This window comes from Cygnus atratus, chromosome 10 (assembly GCF_013377495.2).
Source record: "Cygnus atratus isolate AKBS03 ecotype Queensland, Australia chromosome 10, CAtr_DNAZoo_HiC_assembly, whole genome shotgun sequence".
Lineage (NCBI taxonomy): Eukaryota > Metazoa > Chordata > Aves > Anseriformes > Anatidae > Cygnus > Cygnus atratus.
The window spans coordinates 15,750,928-15,763,186 of record NC_066371.1 but is presented as its reverse complement, the minus strand read 5'-3'; the positions used below and the strand labels follow the sequence as shown (position 1 = coordinate 15,763,186).

At 48.5% G+C, this 12,259-nt stretch overlaps 2 protein-coding genes across 2 annotated transcripts in view; one reads left to right on the top strand and one right to left on the bottom strand.

Annotated features, from left to right (window-relative positions):
• Nucleotides 1-3,884, bottom strand: part of FANCD2 (FA complementation group D2) — a 51,167-nt gene extending 47,283 nt beyond the window's left edge. The window contains exons 1-4 of the mRNA XM_050712777.1: nucleotides 3,806-3,884; nucleotides 2,343-2,477; nucleotides 1,240-1,307; nucleotides 334-437 (exon numbers count right to left, since the gene is read on the bottom strand). Of these exons, the coding sequence (XP_050568734.1) occupies nucleotides 334-437; nucleotides 1,240-1,307; nucleotides 2,343-2,477; nucleotides 3,806-3,884 (386 nt within the window). The remainder of the gene's footprint in view (nucleotides 1-333; nucleotides 438-1,239; nucleotides 1,308-2,342; nucleotides 2,478-3,805) is intronic.
• Nucleotides 3,885-5,244: 1,360 nt separating this feature from the next.
• EMC3 (ER membrane protein complex subunit 3) lies at nucleotides 5,245-9,119 on the top strand. The gene is made up of 8 exons (XM_035571845.2): nucleotides 5,245-5,515; nucleotides 5,602-5,659; nucleotides 6,097-6,190; nucleotides 6,761-6,865; nucleotides 7,502-7,583; nucleotides 7,752-7,831; nucleotides 8,430-8,512; nucleotides 8,877-9,119. The coding sequence occupies exons 1-8, from the start codon at nucleotides 5,361-5,363 to the stop codon at nucleotides 9,003-9,005; spliced, it is 786 nt and encodes a 261-aa protein (XP_035427738.1). The 5' UTR covers nucleotides 5,245-5,360; the 3' UTR covers nucleotides 9,006-9,119.
• The last annotated feature ends 3,140 nt before the right edge of the window (nucleotides 9,120-12,259 follow it).

Sequence of the window (12,259 nt, the reverse complement as noted above, 5' to 3'; positions counted from 1 at the left end):
ATAGGAAAGCCTACGTGTTAAAAGAATTAAATAAATAAATAAATGACATTATATGCTGGTTGGAGATTCCCAGTGTCAAACCAAACTGGAGGTTTCAGCCACCTTTGCCCTGAAATCAGCAGCTGTGTAAGAGAGAAGACATTTTTCCATAGGTGTCCGAAAGGGGAAAACATTCAAACCAAAGAATGACAGGGTCTTTTGCATAAGACACAGGTCTTGTTACGTATCAGCTGGAGCTACAGCTTTTCCCTCCACTCCGCTCACTGTTGCACAACATTTAAGTAGAGACCGGCTCTGACTGAAAGGGAGAACAAAAAATGTATTTTCCCTGACCTTGACCCCTCGGTCCGTACAGGAGCACACGGCAAAAGGCAGTTCTTGAACTGGTTTCTGTCCCTGATGTGAGATTCCAATCCACTGATAAACTGCTTCACAACCTGCAAAGCAGAGAGAGATTATTCACTTCCTGAGAAGATGCCCTCATCAGCTGCTGGCTTTCAGGATGCATTTTGTGAGCAGACGATGAAAGCAGGAAAGAGGTTTCCTATCCAGCTGGCCAGGGAGCTAGAATTTGTCATAGAAGGAATGCTGGATAATCTATAGCCTCAACCAAAAGCAAACACTGGTTGGTTTACAGAATAATTCTAAAGCAACAGTCTCTCACTTCACCTTGATTTAACCTGGCTTTCCCCACCTCCCTGTTCAGCTGAGACAGCAACATTTAATGCGACGAGAACTGCATCCAAAAACATTTGCAGGATTCAAATCACTGGCCTCAGGACATTCATGCTGGGTTTGTTGCTGGAGAGGAGCACCAAATCTTGACAGTTTTAACACTGCCAGCTCCCACCTAACACAAGACCAAGCTTCCACTGGAAAAGTTAAGCAAGATACTGTGCTCTCTTAAGAGTCTTTGTTTATTGAATAACGTTGCCAGTGAATTACTTTGACAAGGCACGGGGCTGGAAATGCAGCAGTTGTGCTTTGAATTACGAAAAAACAATCTCAGAGCAAACACATCAAGGTTGGTAACAGAGGTACGTGCTGGTCATTACCTTGTACCTACCTGTTCAGAAGAACAATGAGACCAAAAGGCTGGGATGGTGACATTGAGAGAAATAGCAAGTTTTGCATGCTTCTGTACAAGACCAGCAGAGAAAGGCAGCTGCATCTGTGCCTTTTGCTACACAGTAAACAGTTTTAAATCTGGCTCCTGCCAAAACATTGTCAGCTACTTACACCTGGGTAAGACGGGTGCTTCTCTAGGGTCAGGCGGAGCTTCTTCTGGAAAGCCATCTGATCTACAGCTAAGGAGAAAGTTTAAAGAGAATAAAGAATCAGACGTATTTTAGCCATACAACACTGCACTAACAGCTACACTAGGTACAAGCTCTCAGGATCATCCACCGTCAGTTCTGCATTTGCTCTGTTGAGAATTCCAGCTAGCAAAAGCCCGAGTGGTATTACCTGCTGCGTGTGCTCTCTCCACTCTGGGCTGAGGGTGGCTAGTAGCACTAACAAGGCCTGATACACAAACTCCTACATTTTTTGGCAGTTCAAGACAAATCCATTCCAGACAGAATGAGGGGTCAAGAAGTGGAGGAAGAATCCCTAGGCTTTATTCTTCTGTCCTTAGGAGGCAACACGATCCTTGCCAAACGTGCAACCCAAAAATCCCCTTGCCTAACATAACACAGTAGCCATCTTCCAGCAAAATCAGTCCTGTAACCACAAAGTTCATTCATGTGACACAGCGTGTAATGTCACACAATACGGCAGGGTAGCGGCCCTGCCATCCTAAAGAAGCCTTCCTCTGCTCAAACCCACTGCAACAATGGAGGCAGTACAGCTTCACTGTCTCATAGAGGTGAAACATGGAAAACCCCATGAAGCAATTCAACTTTCTGCTTAGACCATGACTAGGGTGAAGCAGCTCCATCCAAACAGATGTTTCCTGCAGTGCCTCGTCTGAGCTAAAAGGTGTTCATGTTCCTGTTCCATCCATCTTGGTCTAACTAGCAAAAAAAGGTAAGACTGTAAACACAGATGCAGTCTCATCTTAGTCCATATACCTCCAATAATCTCTCAGAAGTCTTTTGACTTGACATGTATCCACTCAAAAAGCAGGCGTAATGAGTTTAAGAGATGTGCTCAGTTAGGCAGGAGCTGTGCAATTCAAGAAGCATGTAACAAACAAGAGCCCAGATGAAAGTTTCCTTGAACTTTCAAACAAGCTCGCCCAAGCATTTCTTACTCTGCAAGTAACAAGTGTCTTTACTTTGTAACAGTCATCTTTGCAGGCTTTAAGACACAAACAGAAAGAACAAGTGTTAAATCCATACCTATTTCATTCTGCCCTTCCCCAGCTTTCAGTGTAATTCCTGATGTTCTAAGGAGCTCTTCAAATACACCCTCACTCTCCAGTCCACCTTGGGCAGAGGCCTTTTCCTTATCAGAAGCCCGTGACTTCTTTGTTTCTGAGAAAACAAGACGAGCTACATCAAAGTATTGTGCAAAAGAGTAGCAGAGAACTTCCAGAAAAAGAACTAATTCAAAATTAACCTTCTAGTAAGAAATTACAGGAACACAGGAATACATTTATGGGACCAGACCAACAAAACAACACTGTGAGGCTCTATCTGACAGCAGGCGTCAGCTAACCCAAACACCAACGCAGAGATCCTATCAAACAGTTACCCCTGCAGCACGACACCACACGGGAACGTTTCCTAACCGCCACTTTTGGCAGTCCACAACCAAAGGCAGGAAGACATACTTTTGGTGCCATACTCCCAGGCGAGACATATTTGTTAACAAATTACAAACTGCACAATACTAGAATCATACTTCCCTCTGGCCTGGAAAGCGCAAATCTAATTTAGGTTCTTTCACTAAACTTGTCACTCAGGGATCCACCCACGTGCTAATGCAAAAAAGTATCTTCCCTCTAGCTATGTGGAGAGGTTATTTTGGTTTCAGAGGTATCATTTTTGATCAAATGTGATTAGTTTGCAAAAAGCCAAGGTGCTGAAGCTTCAGATGATTGACGTTGATCAAAGGTACAAGAACAGAGGGACTAATAAAAGATATGGCACTGCTTTTAGTGTTATTTTACTGCGATTCTGTTGGGAGGAAGGAGTTAAAAGTGGAAGATGATCAAGGGGGCTGGGATCAGAACTGAAGACCGGCAAGGAGGATTGTAAATACCTACAAATGACCTTGCAGCTGGGAATGTGTAAAGTCTGGGAGTAGTAATGTAGGAAAGCACATAAATTGTACCCGCTACTGTTTGTGCCCTGGGTATTTGGCAAGTAGCACATCTGTGTATAAGTAATAGAGGCGTTTGGTAGGCTTGGAGGCATCCTATCGGATGCGCTTGAGTTCCCAGCCTCGGTACAGAGAAGATCAAACAAGCACCGTGAGGATCGCAGCATGGTGGTAAAAACTGCGCCTGCGTGCACCCTTGATAAACAGGTGCCAGCTGGAGGCAGTGATCTAGCACGGCCTGAGCTCGGCGATGCCTGCATCCCTGCTCGTGTGCAGCTGCTGGATGTCGCTCCAGGAATCCCCTGGTTGGCGAGGTGATGGGAATTAATCTACCCTTTGCATTTTAGCCGTGTGCCTGTGGTTGTTCCTGCTGCCTGCCTGTACTGCGTCACACAGCTTCGTAAAACAATAGCACTTAAGATCAATAGTATAATTAACAATTAGCTACTGAGATTATCGAACTGCCATTATGGCCTGTCCTCTCTCCCTTGGAGCTGCTGCCACTACCAACGGGTTTCCAGTTCTTGTAAGATTATGCCTGAGCACCTACTTAGCAAGTCTGGTTTTGAGTTCTCTCCAGAAACATCAGGTTTTGACAATTTCCGTTTCGAAACCATGGTAACAAATCGTTTGTTGCCGCCTATAAGAAAGCGGGAAAAAAAGACAAGTGAGTAAAGGAGATATAGCTTTAATTCAGAAGAAAATGTGACTTTAATTCAATTTTTTTTTTTTATGCAACTCTGGAATGGATTAGCGGCTAGCGAAGCAAAATGCTCCGGAAATATGACTTTTCCAAAGGAAGGCAGATCCCCTGGCTGACCAGTCCCACGCCACGCTCTTCTGCTGTACAGGTTGGGATTTTAGAGCTTGCCATATTTAAATAGCAGGACACGGCGCTTTTTCCAAAATTCCTGAAAGAGGGTCCGCGTTTCCTCCAGACGCCGTACAAATTAAGCAGCTAGTTAAACCGAGGTCCCAAATTTAACGCAGCGATCTCAGCGCGCACCCAAAGGGCTGCGAGCTTAGCGTGCGCGAGCCCGGCCAGGTGAGGTGACCGCCGGCGGGCTTCCAGCCGCGCACAGCCGGGCGAGCAGCTCTGGGAGCGCCGCGCAGGCCGCCGGCGGGGCTTGGGAGGAACCACACAAAGCCCGGGTCACCTGCAAAAGGCTACGAAGGGGGGGAAATAGTTGGAAGCGAGGGCCCGCGCGGTGAGGAACCTGTCCCTCACTCACGGCAATTACGCAAAGTGCCTCGCGACACAGGGCGCCTCGCGACTCACGGGTACCTCGCGACACACGCGTACCTCGCGACACAGGGCACCTCGCGATTCACGGGACCTCACGACACACGGGACCTCGCGACACACGGGTACCTCGCGACACACGCGTACCTCGCGACACAGGGCACCTCGCGATTCACGGGACCTCGCGACACACGGGTACCTCGCGATTCACAGGACCTCGCGACACACGGGACCTCGCGACACAGGGCACCTCGCGATTCACGGGACCTCGCGACACACGGGTACCTCGCGATTCACAGGACCTCGCGACACACGCGTACCTCGCGACACAGGGCACCTCGCGATTCACGGGACCTCGCGACACACGGGTACCTCGCGATTCACAGGACCTCGCGACACACGCGTACCTCGCGACACAGGGCACCTCGCGATTCACGGGACCTCGCGACACACGGGTACCTCGCGACACACGGGACCTCGCGACACAGGGCACCTCGCGACACACGGGTACCTCGCGACACACGGGACCTCGCGACACAGGGCACCTCGCGATTCACGGGACCTCGCGACACACGGGTACCTCGCGATTCACAGGACCTCGCGACACACGGGTACCTCGCGACACACGGGACCTCGCGGTACCTCAGAGCAGCGCCGAGAGCTGGGGGGAGCGAGCGGCGGCCGCGGGCCCTGAGGCGCCTCACGGCTCGAGCTTCCCGCCAGCGGCGCGCGGCGACGTCCTTCCGGCGGGAGGCGGAAGCGGAAGCTGGGAGCGGAGCGGCGGCGGCCGGAGGCCGAGCGGGAGCCGGGAGGAGGCCGGGGCCGGGCCCGGTGCCGGGGCCGGGCCGCGATGAGCGAGCCCGAGCTGCTGCTGGACTCCAACATCCGGCTGTGGGTGGTGCTGCCCATCGTCTTCATCACCTTCTTCGTGGGGATGATCCGGCACTACGTCTCCATCCTGCTGCAGAGCGACAAGCGGCTCACGCAGGAGCAGGTGTCCGACAGGTCAGGGTCAGGGTCAGGGTCAGGGTCAGGGTCAGGGCCCGGCCCGGCCCGCCCCTCCCCTCCCTCACCACAGCTCTCTTTTGCAGCCAAGTCCTGATCCGGAGCAGGGTCCTGCGGGAAAACGGGAAGTACATCCCCAAGCAGGTACGGGGGCCAGGGGCAGCCTCGCGTCTCGCAGCGGGGCTCGGCCGCTCGTGTGCGCTCGGTTGCCGACAGATGGCTCGTACAGCGAAACCTGGGAGTCAGGCTGCGGGAACAGCAATGGCGGACGTGCCGGGATTGGTACTGAGCTAGCAGAGACTCTGCACAAAGTGCCAAAAGGTCTTTATTTGACGTAGATTCTTTTTAAGAGAATTCTTTCTTGGAAATATTTTGAGGCTGTCAGAGAGACAGAGCGAGTACTCAGAGCTGGTACTTCAGGGAGACATTAAAGAAGTAAAGAGCTTTAGGGCATCATTTAGTAAAATACCTGGGAAAAAAATTAATCAAATAGCTCATAATGTGTCTAAAGGAGCAAGAAATAACCTTGTCCTCCTTTCGTTTCTTACGGTGCTACTGGTGTCGGCTTTTTTTTTCTCCAGTCTTTCCTGACTCGGAAATACTACTTTAATAACCCAGAGGATGGATTCTTTAAGAAAACAAAAAGAAAGGTAGTGCCTCCTTCACCGATGACAGGTATGTTAAGGTACAAGGAATATAGCTGGGCAGAAAACGTGTAACTTGCTGCCAAGGTAGCAAGGTGAGCCTCCTTGGCAAAGAGCTCAGCGAATGTGAGGGTCGTGGTGGGAATGGGGGGCCGTGGGGGAGGGAGATCGCTCCCTTCAGCAGCAGTGCGTCGGGTCACTTCATGTCGTTTAACGGCACTACGCGCCTGCCTGCAGCATCTCACGGGACCACGACTGTCACAGCGCTGCTGGAAACGGGAAGTCCTGCATGTTCTCCTGTCTCCTGTTTGTTGGTTTTTTTTTGCACCAGCTCCAGCAGGACCTTCTCTGAACTGATATAGCTCATTAACATGGCCAAAAATGTAAAGAGCAAACCAGCCGCCTTGTTCATCGTCACTCTTCTAGCTAAATAGCCTTGCAGAGGGATCCATTAATTTCAGAGATACGGAGCAAGGGATGGGGTCACACACAGCAGGGAACACAAGACGCTTTCATCAGCAGCCACTGCTACACTGTGTGCTACTCTTGGTTGCCTTTAATGGGATACACTCCCACATTATGTTAAATCTCTTAATTACAGATCCTACCATGTTGACAGATATGATGAAAGGGAATGTAACCAACGTTCTGCCTATGATCCTCATTGGTGGTTGGATCAATATGACATTTTCAGGATTTGTCACAAGTAAGTGTGCGGTGCAGCACAGCCCGTGGGTCACAGCCCGTGGGTCTGGCCGCGGTGGGTGATGACCTCTTGGGTCCAGGCTCCATCAAAAACTTCCTCTGGGGTGGGAGCAGCTGGGTTTGTCTTTGCGGCACTGCTGCTGTTTGCTCTATGGAGTGCGTTGACTTGCTGGCCCCACAGTAAAGGACAGAAGGTTGTTTTCAGGGTGCCGGACGTGATTGCAAAGAAAACAGTCTGGCCTTCCAGTTGCTGTAAGGGATTTTCCTCTGAACATGGGCAGGCAGTCCGTTACTGTGTAATGCAGAGTATACAAAACAGAAATACTCCCTCAAATTCATAGTTCTGGTTTTTTATTTTTTCCTTACTATTTACGTGGTAGCTGTTCCCTTCAGAAAAGATATTCCCCTTAACAGCCACTGAAACAGCTGTGGGAGTTTGGCTGCCTGATCACGTTTTGAAAGACTCCATATTAAAGTCAATATTTGAATTACAGCCTGTCTGAAAGTATTTGTTATTGTATGCATTACCTTCAGACTCCATTAGATTCAATGAATGAAACATCTGTTGGCTTTGCAATTTGCTCTGCAATTACCTAGTGTTGCTTTGTGAAACTGGGCTTTTTTTTTTGTCCTGCAGCAAAGGTTCCGTTTCCTCTGACGCTGCGTTTTAAACCAATGTTACAGCAGGGAATTGAACTGCTCACTTTAGATGCATCCTGGTAAGCGTGTGTCCTCCACGGGCAAGGCTGAATGTTTATTTGGAGCACTGGGTGCATTACTAACCCCTGAGTAGCCTGTGCATGCTTCTGAAATAAGGTCACGAGCCACACGTCCCATGCACAGGCACCACTGAACTGAAATCAGACATCCTTATTCTGATTTCTCAGGGTGAGCTCTGCTTCCTGGTACTTCCTGAATGTGTTTGGACTCAGAAGCATTTATACGCTCATCCTGGGCCAAGATAATGGTAAGACAGTGTCATTTCTGTGAAAGAGCTGGCTTCTCCTTCCACTGGATGACTTGTGGGGGAGGTTGGGGAAGGATTTCAACATTTCCAACCAAAAAGCTCTTCAAAGCCTCTCTCACCTGTTTGAGATTACGCTCCACTGGCTAGGTCTGATACCACCTGCAGCAGTTACCCAGATCTTTTTGCACCAGCCCTTGGCTAACTGCTTGTAAACTTCCATGGTAATTAACTTATGCTTTTCTTCTCATCAACTTGGTGCGTGGAAACTTTGATGTTGTGTTTGTTTTTGTTTCTAGCAAGGATCGATTTTAAGGGAAGCTGCAATGATTGTTTCTTGTTAGATGCAAGGCAAGATGGTTATGGAGAATATAGAAGACCACATTTTCCTCTGTCTGTCTGCCTATTTTAAATAAATTTAGCTAAGATGTAAGCAATGGGGACAAAATATCTTGTGAGAAGCTGCACTAGCAAGTTAATGTTGGATTCCGGGGATTTGTGCAACCTTGTAGTCTTTAGGAAGAAGCCAGCCTGGTGGCACTATACCCCAAGCAGTTCTGTTTAAGTCAAATAAGAATGAACCTCTCACTTCTTTTTATAGCTGCAGATCAGTCTAGGGTGATGCAAGAACAAATGACAGGCGCAGCAATGGCCATGCCAGCAGATACCAACAAAGCATTTAAGGTACAGTATTTCCACCTGCATCTCTCTTTGCTGTGAATTTACAAGATTGCAGGCTATGCATAACTCCTCCTCTCCCCCTGTCAAGCAAGGGAATTGTTCTGGATTCCTGTTCCTAAAATTAGAGGTGACAACTGATGAGGTATATGGAAGTCTGACAGGGCTATAGTACCCTGAAGTAAACCTGATTAGACAATCATACCTGATGAGGCAGTCATTCCTGATTTAAAAAAACTCACGTGCCATCTTCTGCCTTTGCAGAAGATGACTTTTTCTTAGTTATTGTCTAATGTGTACAGAAAGTGCTGTCAACTACTTTAATACTAAGTGGCTTTTCTTCCTCTGCCTGTGTTTAATGTCAATGAAGACGGAATGGGAAGCTTTGGAATTGACTGATCATCAGTGGGCCTTAGAAGATGTAGAAGAAGAGCTCATGGCAAAAGACCTCCATTTTGAAGGCATGTTTAAGGAAGAACTACAGACCTCCATCTTCTGAATTTGAGAATATGCTGTTGGATCTTCTTGTAAAAGGCATTTGAAAAGAAACGTTATGTAAAACTGTATAACGTATTTTAGCAAAGCTGAGAATAAAAGAAACACACCACGTTCAGTACTGTGGTTACGTAACTGTCATTTGAGCCTCAGGCCCAAGTATGATATATTGGAGCCAAAATGTCGCAGGGTGGGTTTCTAGCTGTTGTCTTACTCTTCCTGGGCTACATATGCTTTAGGAAAAAAGCGAAATTTCTAATTCTAGTACAAAAACAACCAACTTAATTAAGGTATTGAAAATTTCTTGAGACTGAAAAAAACCTAGTACCTGTACTTCTGGATGTATCTGTTTAAATAGCTTTGTAGCCAGTTGTCTTTTGAACAAGACATCACATTAACAACTCAAACCTGACTGGTGTGTTATCTAACATCTTCAGTAGCAGCTTGAGGTTTCAGTTTTTTGAAGTGTTGGTTGTCCTTCCTATTTATAAAGAGGATACCTCTTTTCCTCTTACATCTCTTTTCCTCTTGCAATAATTGTGGTTTGATGCTTTCTCAGAAGAAAACAAAAGCATGAATAAGAATTTTTCAGAAAGAGGGCTTTTTTTTTTTCCCCCCTGCAGAGAGAGGGCAATAAAACAACTTCTAGATTATTGCTCTGACAATTAAGAGCTAACCTACAATTTATGAGCAGTAACTGTGACAGAGAAAGCTCTGGTCTTTGTACCTTGTATGACTGGCAGGCTAAGCATTACTTCTCTTTTGGTAAGAGCGAGTTCTGTACAACAATGTAGAACTGAAAAGAGATGTCCCCTTTACCACTGCTGGCTCTCACAGGGGCTTTTCTAGCACCTGTTGGTGGCTGCGCTACCCCCTCCACAGTGTGAGAGAAGAGGGAGTAGTCACTTTTGCCCCAAGATTTCCAGGTGCAATATAGGAAAACTGGTCAATTAATTAGGTTCATTTGCAGACATGTTAACTGTAATGGGCTAAATAGCCTACAAAGCACCTCTGAATCCAGCTGGCCTCTGAAAAAAAGCAGAGGCTTGGACTTTAAATTCAGGATGGAAAGCATACAACACACCGGCCTCCAAGCAAAACATCCCCTGGGTGTAGCAGGAGCCTGGCGAGCTGCTCACAGGGAGTCCCAGCAGCACCGTGTATGTCCCCCAAGCCCATGCTGAGCCCCTGGCACATCCCATAGCAGCCAGGAAGGGCTGCCTTGGGCAGGCGCTGCTGCCAGGACATTCACAGGGAAGAAGGCAGAAGAGAGCTGGGAAAAGGAATTGCAGATACCCACCCCTCACTCACCGTGCACCATGAGAGACACCTGGTCTCCACCGAAGCAGCTTCCTGGCTTTTTCACCGAGTACTGACCCACGCAGCCCCACGGGACAGCCAGGCCCTGCGACGAGCAGTGCCCCCTCAGGGACCCCAGGCTTCTCGCAGATCACACCAAGGTGGTGGTGGTGACCCCACGGCTGATGCCCACCAGGCAGGGGAAGCCAGTCTGCGATTACAGCCCACCCCTCTTACCTCTCTCCCTGAGCCGTCAGGACAAGAAGATCCTCCACACTTGCACGCAGCAAAGCATGGCACAGCCCACCTTCATCTCCGATCCAAGCCTGCACCAAGGTTCCCCAGTGCTGCAGAGTCCCATCAGCTTCCTTCTGCCCCGGTCAGCTTGCTGGTGGACACACTCGTGGTGGTCATACAGGCAACTTTTGGCTCCCCTTTCACTGCTTTTGTTCCTGGGCAGAATGGCTCCTCAGAGGGCTTTGAGGAGCAGAGACAGAGGAGGCACTTCTGTGCACACGTAGCAAACACACGGGCTGTTTTCCCATTTATTTCTTGTTTCCCAAGCACCTTTATAAGCACCTCACAACTGCCCACCGAGTCAGCCCCACAGTCCGCAGAGACCCTCGTGCCTGACACCAGCAGAAGGATGTACGAGCACACTGTGTGCCCTGTAGTCCCCGGTCCGGTTATTTACTGGGCTACGTGTGGAAAATAAACACGGATCTTGTTTTAAGTCTCCTACCTGATCACCTTTTTGAACTGGGAGGAACAAGGAGAAGCTGTTCCTGGCTCGTGTATTTCAGTGCCAGAATTGAGCACTGCAGGAGCTCCTCAGCTGTCTCTTCCCCAGGGTGAAGAGTACTGACCCGGGGAGATGTTTCTTAAGCAGAAGTTGCCATAACTCTGGCTGTTGTTTCTTCCCTTTTTATTTTGGCTTCTTTGATTTGGGATGAACAAAACAGGAGCTGAGCCAGGACTGAGACACATCCAATTTGCTGTTTTTAGCAAAATCATTTGCCCTCCTGTTAAGAGTCATAGCATTGAGACATTCTCTGCCTCAGAGATTTCTTTCCAGAACACTGCTGCTCCACTGGCAACACTAGTGTTTCAGGTCATTCCCCACTCCCCACCCCCGGTCTTTATTTTGTAACAGGGAATTTCATCTCATTTCATGCCTGCGGCATTCTCGCATGAGATTCCTGCAAGCCCATGCACTTATATAGAATACCTGAATACCTCCACATCAGAAAACTGCCAGTGTGCTCTCCCTTCTTCCCCAGTTCCTACTTAAATGTCAAAGGACACAGATCAGTACAGGGTTTTGCCACTGACCTCTGCTATTGCATAAAACTTAACCCTGTCCTCCACTTTCTGGTTTTGGACCATTTTTCTTCAAGGCGACCTCCCCATTGCATAGGAATTTGACCAGTCTATATTCCCTTTCTCACGGTTTTCCTTCCTCCCTCATTTCCCAAAACACTGCCCACCGCCCTGTTTCCCTGAAGAGAAACACGCAACCTCGCGTTCCTCTGGAGCCACAGATGGTCACAAGGAGTTTCATGCCGTGCTTTGACGGTCAGCATTTCACAGCGAAACTCAGGATCTGCTCTTCTACGTCAAGGTTCTTCTAACCCTCTCTGAGGCTCCAGGTAAGATCAAGCTCCTCAGCACCACACGAAGACTATAAACCTTCTTACTGGGGCTTTTGCTCTCACAATCACCCTCGATCCCCCAGACAATCCCCCAAGACTCCCTGAACGTGCACCCACACTAAAAAGAGTGCTAAACGCATACCAGCCTGTTGGGTTTAACTAGCTTCCTCAGTCTTTTCCAGCTGAACTTAGGGTACTTGCTCAGCATGCCTCCAAAGGAGGCTGCAGCGACTGCAGGACAACCATTCTAGCGATGCAGCCACAAGCCCGAAAGACAACACCCGCTACTGGAGAAAATGGTGATAAG